Source organism: Xiphophorus couchianus, chromosome 7, assembly GCF_001444195.1.
Source record: "Xiphophorus couchianus chromosome 7, X_couchianus-1.0, whole genome shotgun sequence".
Taxonomy (NCBI): Eukaryota; Metazoa; Chordata; class Actinopteri; order Cyprinodontiformes; family Poeciliidae; genus Xiphophorus; species Xiphophorus couchianus.
The window spans coordinates 333,645-354,808 of NC_040234.1; the positions used below are offsets into that span (position 1 = coordinate 333,645).

The window sequence follows — 21,164 nt, forward strand, 5'->3', positions numbered from 1 at the left end:
TTACATCAAACCAAAAAGTACTATTTTTAAAAAGATAAACATGGGTTTCATGAAACGTTTGTTAAATATCTGGTTAACTTTTATTTTTCTCCAGGTACTTTTAACATGAGAAATGAAACTCATCAGGATGTGTGTTCTAACAACTGTATACAGGCTGTATAACACACTGCGTTTGTAAAATTTGGATTCTAATTAGCCCCAATTAAAATTTTATCTTTGCACTGTGGTATTTTCTGGCTGTTCCAAGTAAAGCCCAGGCTGTGGATTATTCACATTAAATATTTTTATAATAAAATCAGTGTATATTTAAGAATTACTGTAATTTTTTGCATTGAAATTAAAGGTTTGATCAAGCCCTCAGGAACAAGGTTTACAGACAGAACTCAGTTTCAACAGATTACAACCCAGCAGAGACACATTTCTGATCCCTAGATACAGATTTATTTCATTATCCTTCTTGGTCTTTTTGCTATTTTGTTAATATATATATTTAAATCCATGGCAGTTATATTAAATGTTTATCTAATATCATTGCTGGTTTTACCTTAATAAAATCTTAAGATTACAGGAAACACACCAAAGAATTGACCATATTAGATATTTTATTAATACAGCTTCACCAATGTCACAATACCTCATTAGATCCTCCCATCTTTTACACTAAGCACACACTTTCCCACAATTTATCCAACAATAAGATAATTATGGAAAAGGAGCAGCACACACCAACATGATGATCTGTAAAAAGCAAACTGCATTCCACTGTCTGTTCACAGACACACAAGGCATTGAAATTACACATTTATTTAATCTGCTTCATTACTCAGTTGATATAAATGTGACTGAACAGAAAAGATGAAGCATTTCAGTTACACTCGTATTTCAAATCAGTCCCATTCTCTGCATTTTAAGGGAAATGTAATTTTTTTTCTTTGACATACATGATAAAATTAACCGGTCCAAAATTGTTCTAGTGAAAATTGCTACCACTTTCTGATCTGCATGGACTTCCCCTAGCTACTAGCAACCACCTTCTTGTTGCTCTTCAGCAGTTCCTCCTCAGCCATGGGATCAATGATGGCCCCCAGCTGGGTGACCACTCTGGGTTTGGTGACCTTTTTCACAGTTCGCTCCGTGTTCCAGGCGCGGCCAAGTGGTGAGCGGATACAGCTCTCAAACTGTGCATGGTTCTCAAAGGGGAATGGCAGGGAATGAACCTGGTGGAGGCTGACAGAGGTGTTCCTCTTCTCAGAGATGATGACACTGGGAAGATGCTGGTCTTTCCTTGGTGGAGGAGGGGCACTCTTAACCCTAAACCTTCTGCGCTTTCTTTTTGGTGGCTTTAGACCCACCCCCCCCCAATCCCCCCAGCCAGGCAGGGTGAGGTCTATCACCTTTGACTTCCCTTCATCCTCCTTCCTCCTTTTATCTTTAAGAAAGTCTGAGATTACATCATCTCCAGCAAAAGCTTCCTTAATCAGTCCTCTTTGGTCAATCTTAGCTTCTGGATCCTCCGAGTCTGTGACAGTTGGAGTAAATGGAACTTTGATAAGCTTTGTCTCTTTAGTGAGAACTTCTTTCAACTCTATTCCTTTCTTTTTCCTTTTGCTTAGGTGCTTCTCTTCAGAGGGAGGGGCTTTTGTAGTGGGAGGCTGACTGGGTTCATCTGATGGCTCATGAGGGAGAAGCTCCAAGTCTTCCACAGTCCTGATCCTCATCAGCCTCTCCTCCATCAGAGCTGACCGCTCAGAGTGGTCAGTTGCTTTTGTCTCTTTCAGGACATTTTCTCTTCCTCTGGAGATGCTTGGGGACTCCAACAGACAGCTGTCATCACTGTCAGAAGCCTCCGACTCGACCGCTGCAGCTCTGTCCTCTGTCACCTCCTCTGGTAAAACACCTCCTGCTGCGTCAGACTCCTGAGCTTGATGCAGTTTCCTCCTACTGTTAAACTCTCCGAGGAGGGCTTCCTCTTCTGTTTCCCCAGCCTGACACTCCTCTTCCTCACTGACTGAGGCCTGTGCTGCCTCAGTCAGTGCGTCACTCAGCTGCTGCTGTGCTGGTTCTGCAGATAGCTTGCCTTTCATCCACGGATTTGATGCATCTCGACCATCCACTGCATTGTTCACAAAGTCAGGAAGCATATCAGCCTCATCTGCTGCTGCCTCCTCCTTCTCCTCCTCCTCATCATCATCATCATTGAGTGGAGTAATCAGCCTTTGAGTGAGCTCTTTGTTCATCTCCAGCTGCTGCTGCATAGCTTTGCGAGCCTCTTCGTCATATTTGGCCATGATGGCCTTTGACTTGGCCCACTTGCTGCTGTTCTGGTGTTTTAATGTCATCCTCTCCTGCATCCTGGCCAGCTCCATCTTATTCAGCTCCTGCAGAGCAACTGCTGGATCCATCCGAACCATCTCTTCAAAGTGCTTCAGGAATTCCTTCCGCTTGGCCTTGTTCTGCACTTTGTGATACTTCTTGCTTTTGATTTTTCTCTCTCTCCGAGCCTTGGCCTCATAATAGGACTGCAGGGCCCGGGCTTTTTGCAGCTCAGCACGGCGGATTTTAGCCTCCTCCAGGCTCATGGCCTTTACTGACGCCTCCTCAGCAGGGGTCAGAATGGGGTCAATAAGGGGCTGCTTGTTGGCAGACAACAGAGCAAAGATCTCCTGCTCCAGTGGAGTCCGAGCCTTCCAGCCCACCACCAGTCTCTCTACAGGTCTGGGGCCGGCCGGGTCCCGGTTCAGAGGGAACAGCAGCTGTTCGGCCCTCTGGTTCTGGGTGATAACGCCGTCCCAGCGGCTCACTTCTGATGCTGCCTTCTGGAAAGCCGTGTGCCTCTGGATCCTCTCAGTCTCTTGTTTGCTCAGAGGAGATTCAATGGTTTTCTTAGAGCGCTGCAGATTCTTCAACTGCTTTTTACTTTTAGCCGGAACAGCAGGGGTCTTTTCTAAGCTCCCAATCAGATCCGACAGCTGGACCTTACCGGGACCACCGTCAGGGTTCACGGAGAACTCGGACATTTGTCCGGCCGCCTCAGACCTCTCCCCCAGCGCCTTCTTCCTCTTCCCACCCAGAGACCTGATCCCCTCCAGCAATTTTTGCCGTTTTCGTTCATCCTCTCCCTCGTCCTCCTCGCTGCTCATGGTTTCTTCCTCTGCTCTATCCATACCGCCTTGTTCTTCTTCTTCGTCTTCATACAGCAGCTGTTGATCCCCCTCGCTGATGGCAGGATCACCGCAGCTCACCATTAACTTCTTTTTATGACTGTTTTTCTTGGAGACTTTCGCCATGCTAAAGACCACACTTAGCTCAACCTCACATGTGCCCCAAACACAACCACTGTCGCAACGCCTGATCGTAACAGGAGCAAAAGTGTCGCAAAAATGTTTCCGTCTCTTTGTAAACTTTCCTTCTTTGGGTTTTCTAAATTCTCTTTCCACGAAGGAACTTCTCGAACCTACAAGCCACATCATCAGATGGGTGATGTAGAAATCATTTCTTTGAGATGAAATGATGTCGCAATCATTCAACTGTTTGTAGAAAACTTCTTTATGTGATCAGATTTAAAAGGTGCACTCTTTCACTGCTACTACAGAAAACGAAATGGGCTATGGGAACAGCAAAGTATAAATACTTGGCATACATGTTAAGATATATTGACTAACTTGACTTGACAGTGCAAGTCACATTTTCTTCTCTGTTAAAATAAGGGATGCAGCCTTTCCCACTTGTGTGAGCTGCTGCCCTCTGGGAGGCGCCATAAGGCCAGTTATCTTCCGATAGATGGATGGATGGATTTTAAACAGTAGTACTGTGATTACAGTAGTATGCTCCAATTAAACATTTGGTTTATCATAATTGCTAATGAAGTACAGTTTTTAGCTACATTTCAATGTCTTTTATTTCTCAGCTTTGGATGGAATGAGCAGGAGAAGGAGCTTCATGCAGAGGCCAGGCTGCCTTAAAGGTCAGCCTGGCCTGCCTTAAAGAGAGAAGTATGGTCTTCTTTTTGAGTATAAGAAACAGGCAAATGCAAATTTTAAATATGCCCTCCGTTTTATTAAAAGAAATGAGGATACAATGAAGTCTAATTTGCTTGCAAGAAAAATGCAAAACAACTGCACACATGATTTCTGGAAGGAAATAAAGAATATGAATAATTATAAAACTGGTCTGCCAAAAAATATTGATGGCGTAAATGGAGCAAAGGGAATTACTCAAATGTGGCAGAGCATTATTATGAACTATTTAACTGTGTTAAAAGCTCCTCGTTTGTGGCGGACAGTGTTACACATGATGAAGACATGAAGTTTCATTTTAAGAAACTTATAATGCAGTTATGGTCCTAAAGAATAATAAGGCCTGTAGTATGGATGAGGTGTCTGCAGAGGACTTCAAATGTTCAAGCAGAAAACTCTTCCCTTTGCTTGCTCTGTCTTTTACTGGGTTTTTAGTCCATGACATTTTAACTGATTCACGCTTAGCTGTTATATTAGTGCCTATAATAAAGGATAAAGTTGGCAAAATAAATAACAGGGATAATTATTGGCCCATAGCTTTAGCCAGTGTATTATCCAAGGTTCTGGAGAGGATTATATTGAGTAAGATAGAACATTTTCTACTTACTTCAGATAACCAGTTTGGTTTTAAATCACAGCATGGTACAGATATAAGTCTTTGCTTTGATAGAGATTTTAGATTTGTACAATAGGTGCAACTCTACAATTTTTATGTTTTATTGATGCTTCTAAGGTTTTTGTTCAGGTTAATTATGAAAAGATATTTTATAAGCTACAGAACAGAGGGGTTCCCAGATCTATTGTTAGAATTTTGTCCTTTTGGTACATGCATCAGTTAATGTACATAAGATGGGGTAATTGTGTGTCAGTGTAACCTGGTTGTATTTGTCTTTTGTTATAATTACACAAAATATCTTTTTTTGGTTATTTGTATTGTTCTTCACCTGACTGAAACACCTAAAAAAAACTGTCATTGTTTTAGCTGTGTTACTTTAAGAGCGGAAGCCCCTCCTTTTTATTTCTTCTTCTGTGGTATTGTCTTTAAATTGTTTGCACCCCTTACATCCTCCCCCTTTGTCATGTTGTCCTGCGGGAGAGGACTTGGAGCGGGCAGCCTATAACACGGTTGTTTTCTATATGTTGTTCTCGTTAGAATAAATCGAGAAATCATCCTTTTAAAGACAAACCATGTCTCGGCCTGATCACTTAATAAAACCAGCAAAACGCAGAAAGGATCCGGTTACATCAGCTCCTTTTAAAATAAGAAACAGGGTTAGACAGGGAAGTATTTTGTCTCCTCTTCTTTTTAATGTATATATGGAAAAAAAAACATAGCACTGTTACTGCCACGTTAAAGGTTTGTAATGATCTTATCCAGGCTCTTGATAACAAAAAACATTGTGTTGCTTTGTTTATTGATTTATCAAAGGCATTTGACACAGTAAATCACAAGCTTTTAATTGAAATTCTACACAGGATTGGGCTCTCACATCAAGCTACCATGTGGGTAGCTGATTATTTGTCAAACAGAACCCAGAGAGTTCAATTCTCTGGTGTCACTTCTTCTATTCTCACTATTTTAAATGGCGTACCTCAAGGCTCAGTTCTGGGTCTGCTTTTATTCTCTATTTATATAAATAACTTGCGTGATAATCTGTCAAATGCTTTTTACCATTTTTATGCTGACGATTTAATAATATACTGCTATTCTGCATCACTATCGCAGGCAATACAGTATTTGCAGTCTGCTTTTAATGTAGTTCAAACACGTTTACAAACTCTGAAGTTGGTTTTGAATGTGGACAAGACAAAAGCAATGGTTTTCTCACATGCTAGAAAACTACCAGAAACTTCCCTATTGCTTACCACTGCTGTAGGAGCACAAATCGAGTTTGTCAGTAATTATACATATCTTGGTTTTATTCTAGATAATGAACTCTCTTTTAAAAATCACATAGCAAATCTACTAGGGACATTGAAAATGAAAATTGGGTTTTATTATCGAAATGGATCTTGTTTTACACTCAAAGCTACAAGAAAATTGGTAGCAGCAACATTCCTGCCACTTTTGGATTATGGAGATGTTTTATATATGAATACTTTGACCAAATGTCTTCAATCATTAAATACTGTGTATCATTGCACTTTAAGATTTATAACCAGTAGTAGACGTTTGACACATCATTGTGATTTGTACGCAAAAGCTGATTGGCTCCTTTAAGTGTAAGGAGAAACAATCATTTAATGATCCTGATGTATAAATCTTTACTCAGTCTAACCCCAGCATATTTATCCACTCTCCTACATAGAACTGTCAGTTCTCGTTCTCTTCGCTCCAATAACATTATTCTTCTGCATGTCCCACACTTTCAAACTGAAAAAGGGAAGCAGGCATTCAGTGTTTTGCCCCCACAACGTGGAATCAGTTGCAGTCTGAACTTAAGATGTTGGAAATGATTTCACTGGACTTATTTCGAGCAGTTCTTAAAGATAGGCAATAACATTCTATGAATCAGTGTCATTGTTTTTACATTGTTTTTATTGTCTTATACTTGTGCATATGTATTAATTGTTTTTATCTTGTAACCAGGTTGCTATGTATTGCAAATGTTTTGCCCAGTTCCCTCTTGAAAATGAGATCTAGATCTCAACAGGGTTTACCTGGTTAAATAAAGGAATATGAATATGATTTATCAAAGTGGCTGCAACACTGTGGGACAGGGTGGTTGTGGGACCATAATTAACCATCTCATGTATGCTGATGATTTAGTTATTTTTAGTCCTTGTAGTGCTGGTCTTCAACAATTATTGAGGACCTTCTCACTATATGGTCAGGAGTATGACATTATGTACATTGCATTGAAAAGTAAAATTTTGATTATAAGAACCAAGGAGGATCAGAAGTTGGTACTTCCTGACTTCTCCTTATCTGGTGTTGTTCCTAAAGTGTGTACTGCTGTCAGATACCTGGGGCATTAAATAACTGATGATTTGACTGATGATATGGACATTAACAGACAACGTCGTTTAATGTATGCACAAGCCAACAAGCTGGTACACAAGTTCAGGATGTGTTCTGTCTCAGTGAAAGTGGCTCTCTTTAAAGCAATCTGCACTCCTCTGTATGCTGTTCACTTATGGAGACAGTATAAACAAAGCAGTTTACAGAAACTCCAAGTGGCATATAATGACGGAATGAGGATGCTGCTTAGGATGCTGAGATGGACTAATGCTAATCAGTTATTTGTTGGTGTCTCCACTTTTCATACTGTCTTATGAAACCTTCTGTACAGGTTTATGTGGAGGTTGCGTGTTTCTACAAACAACATCATCCAGATACTAACAGATATTTCACAAAGCTCAGCCAGGTCTAAGTCCAGAATGTGGAATCACTGGCGGTTTAGCCTTTCTGTAAATCAGTGACTTCTACATGTGATTATTATCTTTTTATGTGATTGTTTTTTTAATTATTAGTATTATTTTTCTATGGACCTATTTGTGTCTTTAATAAAGTTGCTGCTGCTGATGTACATTACAACATGCTTCACTATCCATTACAGTACTGCAAACATTCCAGTATGTAGAAGAAAGAATTACAAAACACTTTCCAGGTGATTCAGATTTATTCATGTCCCAAATGTGCAAATAATGTTACAGCAAGTATAACAACTAAAAGACAAAGTATGTTAAAAACAATAAAACATACCAAAAAAGACATCAAAGATAAATCATTACGTAAGGGGAAAGGTACAGCAGTGTATATCGTCGTCGACTGACAGTTGCTCCAAACATCAGTGATACATGGAACAGCACCAACAATACGAGCCCCCCTACCTGGTCCTGCATTAAAAAGAGAAATTGCTGTAGGAACAAAGGAGTGTTTGTACCTGTTACTTTTCATATCTGAGCCAGAAGGTAGATGGTGAAACTCAGCATTTAAAGGGTGAGAGCTGTTAGCAAGAATGGAATTAGTTTTCCTGATGATCCATCTATTGAAAAAAATTATATTCAATTTATTCACATTTTTCAAGAGTACATTGCCAATATATTATCATAGAATTGTATAAATTGTCAGTATATTAAAAGTTTACAGACAACTTGCTTATGAAAAATAGGTACATTTTAGAGGAAATGTGAAATATATTTCACCAAGGATAGAGTATTATTTTAATACAATGTCACAGTATTCCAGTATTATTCCAGACAAACTGACATTTCTCCGTCCTAAGAACAGTGAGGATCAACGACAGAAGATTCCTATTCACTGGACCACTGCGCTTTACAGAAACCTACGAAAAAGAACAGTAGAGCAGTTAAACAGAGAAAGTTCTTGTATTTTAAAGAGTACAGAAAAACGGCAAAGAAAAAAGTAAGACAATTTTAAGACGTTGTGAACTCGCTATGTATGTGACATCATCAGAACTGATGATGATTGGGACCTGCTGCCTGGGGTGAAAAAACATTTCTGGGTGTCTTCTTTGCTAGTATACGTATGGTGCTGTTTTTATGCACACATTTTGTACTTTTTTCATGCTCCGCTGATATTTCTGTTACTCTGAGTATGCTATTTTTAATAACTGCAACATTTTAAAATAGTGTGAATTTACCTTTCTTATTCTTATTTTTCAGTTTTTATATTATTTTACCTTTTGTGAGTATTCATTTTATTTACCTGTAACTTGATGATGGTACATAAATTTTCCCACTGTGAATAGAAGATATTTCTATTATATTCTATTCTTTATTGTTCTCAGTTTATTTTATTCTATTCATTCAGATGGACTTGTTAAGTGTGAACAGAATGCCTCTCATGTTTAATTTTTGTATTTTTACAATTGTATTTTGTTGCAAAAGTCTCTATAAGTTGGTTGAAAATAAAAAAAATATCTGGATGTTTTATAGTACTGGAGAAGATAAATTACTGAGAATCAAGTTTTTGACCTCAGACAGACAGAATGAAAACTGTATGAGGGAAGGATAAAGCTGGGGCTAATCTCCATTAATATTTTTCCTAAGATATTTTGTTTTATTGATTAAAAACTAAATATTGGAAGTTACTGCCTGAGATCTGCTCAACAGGCTCTGTGATGACAGAGCCATTACACCACAGCAACTGGAGGTTCATGAGATCATGACAGCTGAGAGTCTGAATTGTTCAGGGTTCCTGAAGTGTCAATCCAACCCTCCCCTCCACACCAAGTTTAACAACAAAACTTTCTGGCGGAACATCTATTCACTTTTTTTTCATCTATTCACCTTCCACTTCCTGAAAAGTATAATTGAGCAATTTATTTGACATTGTTGAATTTGTCTTGGTTAGTCATACAGGATTAAGCAACTATTACAATTGGGAAAACATGGTAGGTACAAGATGTGACTGTTTCTTTCCAGAAGACATAGAGGAATTTTATTGTTCTGTTTTCATTGTGCCAAAAATCTTGAGCGAAGGGAACTGGTTTTTCATTTTGTAACATGCAACTGGACAACAGGTTTTGGACAACGTGTCTAGCTCAGAGTGTTATTATTATTATTTATTATTTTGTGAGGTACTTTAAAAAGACTAAATTAATCGAGGGTATATACACTGCTCAAAAAAATAAAGGGAACACTTAAACAGGTGTTTAACACTTAAAGTGTTTTTTGAGCAGTATAGTTTGAGTAATTGCAGGTTGGTATCCTAATCATCACCTCATTCCAGTTGGTGGCGGTAGTACACCAAAACGTTGCATGTCAACCGGACAAGAAGAAGATCATTCAATAGTTCGATCATGTGACGTAGTCATGTGACTCAGCATCGCATTTCATTCATCATGGCGGCGACTGCGTCTGTCTTCCTCAGAGTGAGAACAGGATCCAAGGTTGGAGCAGAGTACGACCAGGAAGGCCTGCTGATCCAGGTAGAGTTAAGAACCGGTCCGGACAGACAGGTTCCATCGAGTTCAGCTTAAACTACAGAACAGACCGAATGAAAAGTGGATGAGGATAAAATTGGGGCTAATCTCCATTAACACACAGCTGTCTGATTGTAGCTTCTTATGTTATTCAGGTGGAGAGCAGAGAAGATGAGGAACAAACCGTGAAGCTGGCAGAAATCCTGGAGCTGCTGCTGGCTGCGGGTTACTTCCGGGCCCGCATCAAAGGCCTGTCCCCATTTGATAAGGTGCTTCATCTAATCACCCCCAGCAGGGGCGGATCTAGAAAAATATCTAAGGGGTGGCAAGAGGGGGGCAAGGATTTTTCAAGGGTGGCAGCATATATATATATGTATATATATATATATATATATCATTCTCACATTTAGCTTACATAAACCTAACATTGGACTTCATCTACTTGTTGCAAAATATTGTTTTTAACTTGCATTGTTTCAAAATGAGCTTCATGTAGCACTGACCACCAATAATCTAGTCCATGGTTGAAGTGTTCTAGTTTTGGAGCTAAAAAAATTTGGTTTTAGATATTATCGAATCATTGCAGACTAATCCAGACCAGGGGTTCCCAAATCTTTTCATGGCATGTCCCCCACAAACAGAATTAGTTTCTGGGTGGGGACTGCTTTGGGAATCCACAGACAATGCTACAAAATATATAAAACATCAACTTGGTATGTTCCTTTTCACTATGTAATAATTATTACATTAGTTTAGCATAAATGTTGCCCATACTGTCTGATTTTTGATGGTTATGACTTCTTGCGGTTATTTTTAGCAGTGTTCTTCCAGGGTTTCCCCCAGTGTATTTTAAGCCTAGTGGGCCACCAGGCTTTACTTGCCTCTCCTCCACCAGGTTAAGAAGCCTTTTTTATCTTTTTAAAAAGGTTTTCCTATACACCAGTAAACTACATTATGTGTATAATTATTAGACAAGTTTTAGTTTTGACCATAGCATCATTTTCATGCATATTTTCCAACTAAAAGCTGTATATACTCAAATGCTTATTTAATATAAACATATCAACTGATATGTATTTCTTTAATGAGGGAGAGTGAGGCCTATGGAGATCAACACCCTATATCAAGTTGTGCATAATTATTCTTTGCCTCTTTTAAAATGTGCCAAAAAAGAGATTTAAGAGACTCTGAAAAGTCCAAAATTGAAAAAGTCTTTCAGAGGGATGCAGCATTCTTGAAATTGCTAAGATATTGGGGCGTGATCATAGAACCATCAAATGTTTTGCTGCAAATACTAGTCAACAGGGTCGCAAGAAATGTGTTAAGAAAAAAAGATGTAAATTAATTGAGAAAGATTTGAGAAGAATCACATTTGAAGCTACCAGGAATCCATTATCTTCCAGTGCTGTCATATTTCAGAACTGAAACCTACCTGGAGTTCCCAGAAGTACAATATGTTCAGAGCTCAGAGACATGGCCAAGGTAAGGAAGGCTGAAACCCGAGCACTGCTGAACAAGACTAATAAGTTGAAACATCAAAACTGGGTCAAGACATATCTGAAGATGTTTTTTTCAAAAGCTATATGGCCTGACAAGAGTGACTGTTGATGGACCAGGTGAATGGGCCTGTGGCTAGATCAGTAATAGGCACAGGGCTCCACTTCACATCAGACCCCAGCAGGGTGGAGGTGAACAAGTTGGACCTTAATCTACTGCCAGGTTTTAGAAGACACTTTCTTCAAGCAGTGGTAGAGGAAAAAGTCTGCATCTTTCAAGAAGTCCATGATTGAGACAATGCTCCAAGGCATACATGAAAGTACTTCACTATCTGGCTAGCCAGTAAAGGCTTTAAAGATGAAATAATAACAAAGTGTGCCCCTGCCTCACAAAACCTAAACCTCATTGAGAACTTGTGAGCCCTTCTTAAACAGGGGATTTAGGTGAAGGAAAACAGTACACATTTCTGGACAGTGTCTGGGAGGCTGTGGTTGCTGCTACACAAAAAGTGTGTGGAATCCATTGTAATGCAGTGTTACAATGCTCGTCCATCTGCACACGTTTCTGTGGAGGTAACCATTGTTTACTCCAGAAGATAATTTCAGGACATCTGCTCCAATTTTATGGTAATCAGTCTGCTCCTTGGATTGAAAGAAATTTCAGCTAGACTTTCACTACTTTACTTGGTCTGACCATACTGTTGGGGATTTTGTTGTGGCTGCATAATTGTCCACCAAGAGAAGAAGCTGTTGTAGTTATGAAATAAAATCTAATCGTAATGAATCTCTCCCATCACTCTGTGTCTTGCAGAAGTCTTCATTATTCCATCTCTCTGAGCTTGTTCTTCCTTTGCTTTTTCACAGGTTGTTGGTGGAATGACCTGGTGCATAACCACATGTAACTTTGACATAGATGTCGATCTACTCTTCCAAGAAAATTCCACTATTGGACAGAAAATGTAAGTGATATGATGGCAGTGTTCAAGAAATCTCTTGAGCCATTTCTGCTAAACTTGCAAATGTGAGTGTCTCAGGCAAGACGTTTTGAAACATGTAGGACACCGTACTTGCATGCTGCAGAATTACATTTATTGAAGGGACATTGTACTGACCTCTGTCAGGACAGAGGTCACTACAAGGACAGAGGTCCCTTCAATAAATGCAATATATATTTATAATATTTTTGTTCAGTATACAAGTGCACTTGTATACTAAACAAAAATATAAATGCCCCATGTCAGATATTGCTGCCATGTGGAGTTAACAACTGTAAATGACCATTTGCTGACATTTTATTGTAGAAAAGTAATATTTCTCTTGATTTGTGTATAATTTTTAAAACAACTTCCTGTCAGTGAGCATTACTCAGTGAGTTGTTTTTTTACTTAGTGCATGGCTGGGGCATGTCCAGTGGGTGAGCAATAACTGGACAATCCTTGGACTTGGGACAATTAAAGGCCACCCCAAAATGTCAAATTTTGTCACAAGTCATAATGCCTCAGATGTTGTAAGTTATGCGGGAGCATCCCATTGGCATGTTGGATGCAGGGACTTCCACCAGAGCAGTAGCTGCACGGCTCAATGTCCATTATTGGACCATTGGCCGTTCAAGAGTTTTTTTCCAACACACTGGCACTACTGCAAATCGACCTCATCGGCCACGTGTGACCACTACAGCACAAGATCGCCACATCCGGCTCGTCCATCTGTGGAATCGGCTAAGACCAGCGACACACACAGCTGATGAGACTATTGGTTTGCACAACAGACGCATCACACCTCAGACTGTCTGTAGCCACCTACGAGAAGCCAACTTGGTCAAAATCAAACTTCTCAACCTGACCCCTATCATGTTCAAAGGACTGTCAATCTGCCTCAAATGGTCATACCACGATGTTATCAATGGCAATATGAAGATCAGTAATTACTGAAAATATAGTTTGAGAACATTTGGGTTCTGTGTAACCCAAATGTTCATAAAACTCTTATATTTGATATGGAGCGTTTATATTTTTGTTCAGTATATATTTGACACTGACTTTAAACATCATGGATTATAATGCTATACATACAACAAATTATAGCTGCTGCTTTTGATGAGGACAGTTATATGCCTGGCAGTAATGTTTGTGATCATTGTGAGAGATTTGATGAACAGCACTTTGACACCAACTGTAGGACATTGAAGGGCTACTGTACTTCTGATTTCAGTGTGTTAAGAAAGAAGATAAAGAGCTTCAGTTAATAAGAATTATTTCTGTGTTTTATACAGTACAGACCAAAGGTTTGGACACACTTTTTAATTCAATCAGTTTCCTTTATTTTCATGACTATTGACATTGTAGATTCACACTGAAGGCATCAAATCTATGAATAACACATGTGGAAATATGCACTAAACAAAAAAGTGTAAAACAGCTGAAAATACCCCTTATATTCTAGTTTCTTCAAAGTAGCAACCTTTTGCTGTGATTACTGCTTTGACACACTCTGCATTTTCTTGATGAGCTTCAAGAGGTAGTCACCTGAAATGGTTTTCACTTCATAGGTCAACCTGTCCTGTCAGGTTAATAAGTGGGATTTCTTGCCTTATAAATAGTTATGAAAATAAAGAAAACCCATTGAATTAGAAGGTGTGTAAAAACTTTTGGTCTGTACTGTATATTTATGTTTATGTCAATCTTTGACCTTCATGTTGTCAGTCACACTTAGTGTTTACTACAGACTGTTTCCTGTCTGGGTTTTTGTTTTGGTGACACGCCAAGATCATAACTGACTTATGGAGGCATTTAACATAAGCATTAATATTCAACTCAAGGGGCATGCACAGATAGACACTGCACCTGGCCTTTTTCCTCTGGACAAATAAAGGGCCCTTCTGAAATCATTTTGTTTACATTGTAGTGTGAGTCCCAGGGTAGCATTTCTGGATTCAAAAGTCTATATTACCTGTTGCCCCACATTTTTGTGATTTTGCCTGACGAGACTGCTTTTAACTGATATCCATATTTTCAGATTTATTTTCTTTCATAGTGTCCAAAATGTGTGGAGAGGGTAGCTGATTTCCGTTTCCTGGGGGTCCACATTGAGCAGGGCCTCACATGGAACATGAACACCTTCGAGCTGATAAAAAAGGCCCAGCAAAGACTGTACTTCCTGAGGGTTCTCAGGAGGAACAGCATCAAGGAGAAGCTGCTGGTGTCCTTCAACAAGTGCTCCATAGAGAGCATACTGACCTACTGTATCTGCGTGTGGTATAACAGCAGCACTACGGCTCAAAGGAAAGCTCTCCAAAGGGTTGTGAATACAGCCCAAAAAATCATTGGCTGCCCTCTCCCCTCACTGGAGGACCTGCACAGCGACCGCTGTCTAAGAAAAGCACAACACATCACAAAGGACACTTCTCACCCCAGACATTCTCTGTTCACTGCTGCCTTCAGGCAGAAGATACAGAGCAACCAGAACAAGAACCAACCGTCTCAGAGACAGTTTCTACCCGATAGCAATAACAAAACTAAGTGCAACCAAAAACAACCATTAATCATCATAAATGATGTATGTGAGATTGTGGCTGTTCTTATTTATTTATTTTTTTGCCAGTTGTTTGTTGATTCTTGTGTTGTGTGTGAATTGTGAGACAGTTATTTTTTGTTTTTGGGCATGTACACCGACTGATGGCACCCTTTGAATTTCGTTGTCCTTGTGACAATGACAATAAAGATTTATCTTATCTTTCTGCATAATTGCAATCTTTTCACAGTGACAGATATTGCATTATCTGTTTTGGTTGTGTATCTAAAAACTTTTATTTTGTGTGAGATTCTCTTTGATATTTAAAACTGTTCTCAGTTTTAAATGTCAAGTCCATTCTTTTCATTTTTGTGCAACTAAAGTATCAAAAGACCTACAAAATAAGTATTTCTTTTTTACAATTTCAGAAGCTATAATTGTGTAACACAATGCCAACAGGTGAAATGTTTGGTTATTGTTGATGAATGTTCTATTTTTTTTGTCTGTTTCTTTAGAGCCCTGACAGAGAAAATTGTTTCTGTTTTACCAAAGATGAAGTGTCCTCATCGCCTGGAACCCCATCAGATCCAAGGCTTGGATTTTATTCATATTTTCCCAGTGATACAAGTAAGATGCATACTTCCATTAAGCATTTTAAAACGGCAAAACTATGATAGCTTTTACTTTAATTCAGTCATCACTCACTTAATATGAGTACTTTGCTTATTAGAAAACATTAAAACTACATAAGCTGGACTGTGTTCCAAGCCACATAAGTTTCTCATGACAGACAGCATGAGGGCATGTTCAGGTTGCACCACTTAATTAAATTTAAAAGAAGTCTGGTCATCAGCGGTCCACTGGATGAGATTCATACATTGATATCTGCCGTGACTCATTAACTTCTCTATACATTAACTTACCAACACTTAGACTAAGCGGTGACAGTTCAGGTGACTTCAAGTTTTGTAGAGTTTTTTTTCTTTAACTTTTTCTTTTTTTTTAAGTCATGTTTTGGCTGCATGTACATTGCCCTGGCTTTCTTTGGACATAGATTATTGAATGTTCCTAGAAATGGACTGTTTCCATTCTTGCTGTTGATTGCTGCTCTGACTCTTCCACATACTTACAAGAAGTCAGGTTTCCAGTTGCGTACAAGATCACTCAATGATTTCTTAATTTTATTAACATAAACCAAAGAAATATTCACAATAATATCACACTTTGTGAAGGAAGCTGCCACAGACTTCAAACAGGATCAGTGTCAGCCCCACCCACTGACTGACACCAACTTAAACTTATTAGAAATGTTTCAGATCAAACCACCCAGTTTGTGGTAAATAAATTGCAACAATTTAATGATGTTATTTCTACACTTTCCAGTGAAGATATTGACCTTGAGTCATAGCAAATTCAGAAGAAGTTGTCTTGACGTTTTGTTTGAAGCAGCCAATCAAATGTCTGTTCACTTCATCCATAAAATTCAGCGGGACTATCCACTAAATTTGATGGGTGAAGTTGGCAGTTTAAACTTTGTGTTGAAACTACTGTGTTTCAACACTAAAACATAGATGAGGATAGGAACGTAGATCGACTGGTAAATCGAGAGCTTCGGTTTTGACTCGACTCTCTCTTTACCACGACGGACTGGTACAGCGCCTGCTTCACTCCAGACACTGTGCCAATCAGTCTGTCGATCTCCGGCTCCTTTCTTCTCCCATTTGTGAACAAGATCCCGAGATACTTAAACTCCTCTACTTGGGGCAGGACACCCCCCCACCCTGGAGAAAGCACTCTACCTTTTTCCGGCTCAAGACCATGGCCTCAGATTTGGAGGCACTGCTCCTCATCCCGGCCGCTTCACACTCGGCTGCGAACCGCTCCAGCAAAAGGTGAAGATCACGACCTGATGAAGCCAACAGAACCACATCATCTGCAAAAAGCAGAGATGCGATCTTAAGGCCACCAAAATGGATCCCCTCAATGCCTTTTCTGCGCCCAGAAATTTTGTCCATGAAAGTAATGAACAGAATCAGTGGCAAAGGGCAGCCTTTGTCACTGTCATTGCCCACATGAGCGTGGAAGTCCTCCAGCAGAACAAAGGAGTCCCCAGGAGGGGCACTCTCCAGAACCCCCTCCAAGGACTCCAAGAAGGATGGGTAATCTGAACTGCCGTTTGGCGAGTAAACACCAACAGTCAGAACCCGTCCCCCCACCCATAAGAGGAGGGAGGCTACCCTGTCCGTTCACCAGGGTAAACCCCAATGTACAGGCGGCAAGATGGGGGGCAACAAGTATGCCCTCTCCTGCCCAGCACCTCTCACCAGAGTGGGCATGGGCAACTCCAGAGTGGAAGTATGTCCAGCCCCTCTCAAGGAGACTGGTTCCAGAACCAGAGTCATGCATTGAGGTGAGACTGACTACTTCTAGCCGGAACTTCTCAACCTCACACACTAGCTCAAGCTCCTTCCCCACCAGCGAGGTGACATTACACTTCCCAAGAGCCAGCTTCTGCAACCGAAGATCAGATCACCAGGACCCCCTCCCTCGGCCACCACCCATCCCACGCTGCACCCGACCCCTTTGGCCCCTCTCGCAGATGGTGAACCCATAGGAGGGGGGACCCATGTCTCCTCTTTGGACTGAGCCCAGCCCGGCCACCAGACGCACGCCAACGTGCTCCTCCTCCTCCCCCGTGATCCGCGTCCGGGCGAGGGAACACCAAATCCAAAGTTATTGTCCATCATAAGGGGTCTTAATTATATCTTTAATAAATTACTTCACTTGTTATTTCCTGTTTTAAAAAATGAATGACTCATTAATTAATTAGTTCATAAATTAGCTTCATTATTACTTGTTGTAATTTGACGCTCTCCACTCTCCATAGCACTTGGTTTGTTCTTGTATTGCATGAGACATTTGTTGTTGTTTCAGTGGTTGGTGAAGCGAGCCATAGAGACGAGAGAAGAGATGGGAGATTATGTGAGAGCCTATTCCATTTCTCAGTTCCAGAAGAGCCATTCCTTCCCTGAGGTATAAGCACATGGTTAGAACAGATGCAGAATTCTTAGATTGTGCAATGCAACAAACTTATGCCATTGTCTGTATTGCATCTGAAAAATTTTATTTTGAACTTCATGGCAAAGGCTGTTAATATTTAAATGTGATTGCTTGGTTTTCCATTTTGAATTTGCAAAAATCTCTACATTGTCACACCAGGGGGTATGTGTGTGTAGAATTTTACTTAGAGAAAAGCTTGATTTTAGTACAATTTTGAAAGAGGCTATGTTACGGTCCAACCAGTAAGGCACAAGGATAAAGGCATATAAAAAAATATTCTCTATTTATTTTTCAAAAAATTCTTAACAAAAGGCTTTCAACAGCAAATCTCAAAAATATCACAAAATGGGCCCAAAAGAAATCGTCAGCTGAGGCATACCTAACTCAGGATAACAAACCAAAACTGACCTCACACAATGAACACACAGGAATTTATACACAAAGACTAGCCTACACAAACGGGGAGGGGAAGAAGACAAAGACAAACAATGCATAAACATAAACAACTAATTCAAACCAACACATTTTGACTACAACACAACTGTAACAACAAAACAACCTAACACCAAAAATGTTTTAGCAGTTATGCTATTAGTAGAAAGAGACAGATTCTTCATCATCAAGTCCCCTGCTTCCAGCAGCCTGATAGTTTGTTCCACTTCCTGGTTTGCCTTTCAACCAGTCCTCTCCCAAAGCCAGTCCTTTAAACTCAGCAAAACAAAATAGCTAGTGATCCAAATAAACATAAGGTGTTTACTAAATGTGTGCACCCATAATAGTAAGCAACCTAATGCAATAACCAACGCAAAAAAATGAAATTCTTCATATATTATGTGAAAACATAATAACATTTACATAAATACTAACACTGGGGAAAAGATGGAGGAACCTCCACAGGCTGTAACATATAGAAAAAGTGAAGCAAAGTGAGTATTTTCAGGATGCAGCCAGTGCAGTATAGAAGTGTACCAAAGTGTACCAGTATAGAAGCCTCTGGAATGAGCTACCTTGTACCATTTGATCTCTGGATTGTATAGACACTTTTAGGAAACAACTTAAGACCCACTTTTAAACTTGCTTTTTAGCTTAATACTGTGTTTTATTGTTTTGTATGTTGCTTTTAATTTATATTATTTTTTACACTTTGTGCAGCACTTTGTGACCCTGGTCTGTGAAAAGCGCTATAGAAATAAAGTTTACTTACTTACTTAGAAGTGCTCCTACTTCTCTAGCAATGTGTTCCCAAATTATAACCATAAAGTGGTCTATACTGTATTCAAATTCAGTTCAGTTCACAAATACTTTATTGATCCCAAAAGAAAATTAAATGTTGTTGTAACTCATATTAATTCAAAGAGTTATCTACAAAGAGTAATTGTAGATAACGATGGCTGTTTACTGGAAAGGTCTGTAGTGGTCCGTAATAGAGCAAATTTGAAGAAGCCTCTGACTGAAGATACTCTGATTTCTCAAGATAGTCTCATGAAGAGGATTTTCAGGGTTCAGGTTCCACAGTCATCCCCAGAACAGAACCAGCCTTCTTTATCAGGCTCTAGCCTTTTTTATCTTTAAAAGGCTAGAGCCTTTTTAGGTCTCTTGCTCTGATGCTGCTGCCCCAAGAGATGACAGCAGAAGAGATGATGCTCTCAACACACTTGTAGAAGATCTGCAGCATCTTGCTGAAGGATCTTAGCTTCCTGAAGAAGTACAGTCTGCTCTGTTCCTTCTTATAGATGCTTCACTGTTGTATCTCCAGTCCAGTCTGTTGTACAGATGAACACTGACGTATTTATATTCCTCAACCACCTCCACTTCTTCTCCCATGATGGAAATGGGGTTTGATCTAATCCTGTTTCTCCTGAAATCTATAATCATCTCCTTTGTTTGGTTTACATTCAAGATGAGATGATTGTTCCCTCAGCATGCCACCAAGCGGTCCACCAGCTCTCTGTACTCAACCTCTTGTCCATCTCTGATAAACCTAACAACTGCAGAGTAATCTGAGTATTTCTGTAGATGACAGAAGCCGGACTTATGCTGGAAGTCTGAAGTTTAGAGAGAGAAAAGGAATGGTGAGAGTACAGTCCCCTGTGGTGCTCCTGTGTTGCTGATCACCTGGTTAGACATACAGTCCTTCAGTCTCACAAACTGTGGTCTGTTTGTCAGGTAGTTATAGATCCAGGTGATTGTTGAAGCCTCCATCTTTGTCTTCTGGAGTTTCTCACAGAGCAAATCAGGCTGAATTGTATTAAATTCACTGGAGAAATCAAATAACATGATCCTCACAGTCCTGCCTTCTGTGTCCAGATGACAGTGGGTTTGTTGAAGCAGGTGTATGATGATGTCATCAACTCCAACTCCATGGCGATAAGCTAACTGCAGGGGGTCTTAATACGGGTTTGTCTGCTTATTCAGGTGGACCAACAGGAGTCTTGCCAGAGCCTTCATAATGTGGGTTGTCAGGGCAACAGGTCTACAGTCAATGATTACTAAAGGGAGAGTTTTCTTTGGTACCAGAACTACACAGGATGTCTTCCATAACAGTGGAACCTTCTCTTGGGACAGGCTAAGGTTGAAGAGATGTTGCAGAATCCCTCAGAGCTGGACCTGCAGCCATGTTCTTGTTCAGTCTCTCCAGCTGCCTCTTCACCTGACTTCTAGATACAGAAAAGTGGGAGGGGGAGGCAAAGAGAGCAGCAGCATCTCCTGATTTGGTTGAAGACAAACTTGTGGAAGAGTCCATGACTGAGGTAGAACATAGGACATCTGAAGTATGACAGGAAAGCTGTGGCAAAGGAGGGTGGGATGTCTGTATGGCTGGGGACAGGGGAGGATGATGATGAGTTTGTTCCCGAACTAAACCTGTTGAAAAATGTGTTCAGCTCATTTGCTCTGTTCCATCTATCTGATCCACCTTTTGCTTGAAGGGGAGATGGTGGGCGGAGAGAGAGGGCGGAGAAGGAGAGGGCTGCGGGGGGCTAGCGTACCATTAGAGGGCTGGGGGAGGGGGAGGGGCAGACGGACAGATGGGGGTGGGATGGACAGCGTATTGCAAGAAGAGGGAGGAGATCTGACTGTATGCTAACCCCCTCTGCCCCCCCAGATATGCTATTTTATTTACATGTATATAATTATAAGTAATTTCCACTATCAGTAATGTTGAAAGATAATGACCAGAGGATTTCTCTGGT

At 40.1% G+C, this 21,164-nt stretch overlaps 2 protein-coding genes across 4 annotated transcripts in view; one reads left to right on the forward strand and one right to left on the reverse strand.

Moving 5' to 3' along the window:
* Nucleotides 1-584: 584 nt before the first annotated feature.
* Nucleotides 585-3,369, reverse strand: LOC114148639 (U3 small nucleolar RNA-associated protein 14 homolog A). Its single transcript, XM_028024046.1, has one exon. The coding sequence runs from the start codon at nucleotides 3,285-3,287 to the stop codon at nucleotides 1,014-1,016; it is 2,274 nt and encodes a 757-aa protein (XP_027879847.1). The 5' UTR covers nucleotides 3,288-3,369; the 3' UTR covers nucleotides 585-1,013.
* A 6,398-nt stretch (nucleotides 3,370-9,767) lies between these two features.
* ccdc93 (CCC complex scaffolding subunit CCDC93) overlaps nucleotides 9,768-21,164 on the forward strand; it is a 43,206-nt gene continuing 31,809 nt past the window's right edge. For all 3 annotated transcript variants that reach the window (XM_028022701.1, XM_028022702.1, XM_028022703.1), the window contains exons 1-5: nucleotides 9,768-9,913; nucleotides 10,063-10,176; nucleotides 12,268-12,362; nucleotides 15,429-15,540; nucleotides 17,848-17,946. In XM_028022701.1, the coding sequence (XP_027878502.1) occupies nucleotides 9,827-9,913; nucleotides 10,063-10,176; nucleotides 12,268-12,362; nucleotides 15,429-15,540; nucleotides 17,848-17,946 (507 nt within the window). In that variant the 5' untranslated portion in view covers nucleotides 9,768-9,826. The remainder of the gene's footprint in view (nucleotides 9,914-10,062; nucleotides 10,177-12,267; nucleotides 12,363-15,428; nucleotides 15,541-17,847; nucleotides 17,947-21,164) is intronic.

Bases quoted from the DNA above. Each gene is read 5' to 3' on its own strand.
- LOC114148639 (XM_028024046.1), bottom strand. From the start codon at position 3,287: ATGGCGAAAGTCTCCAAGAAAAACAGTCATAAAAAGAAGTTAATGGTG.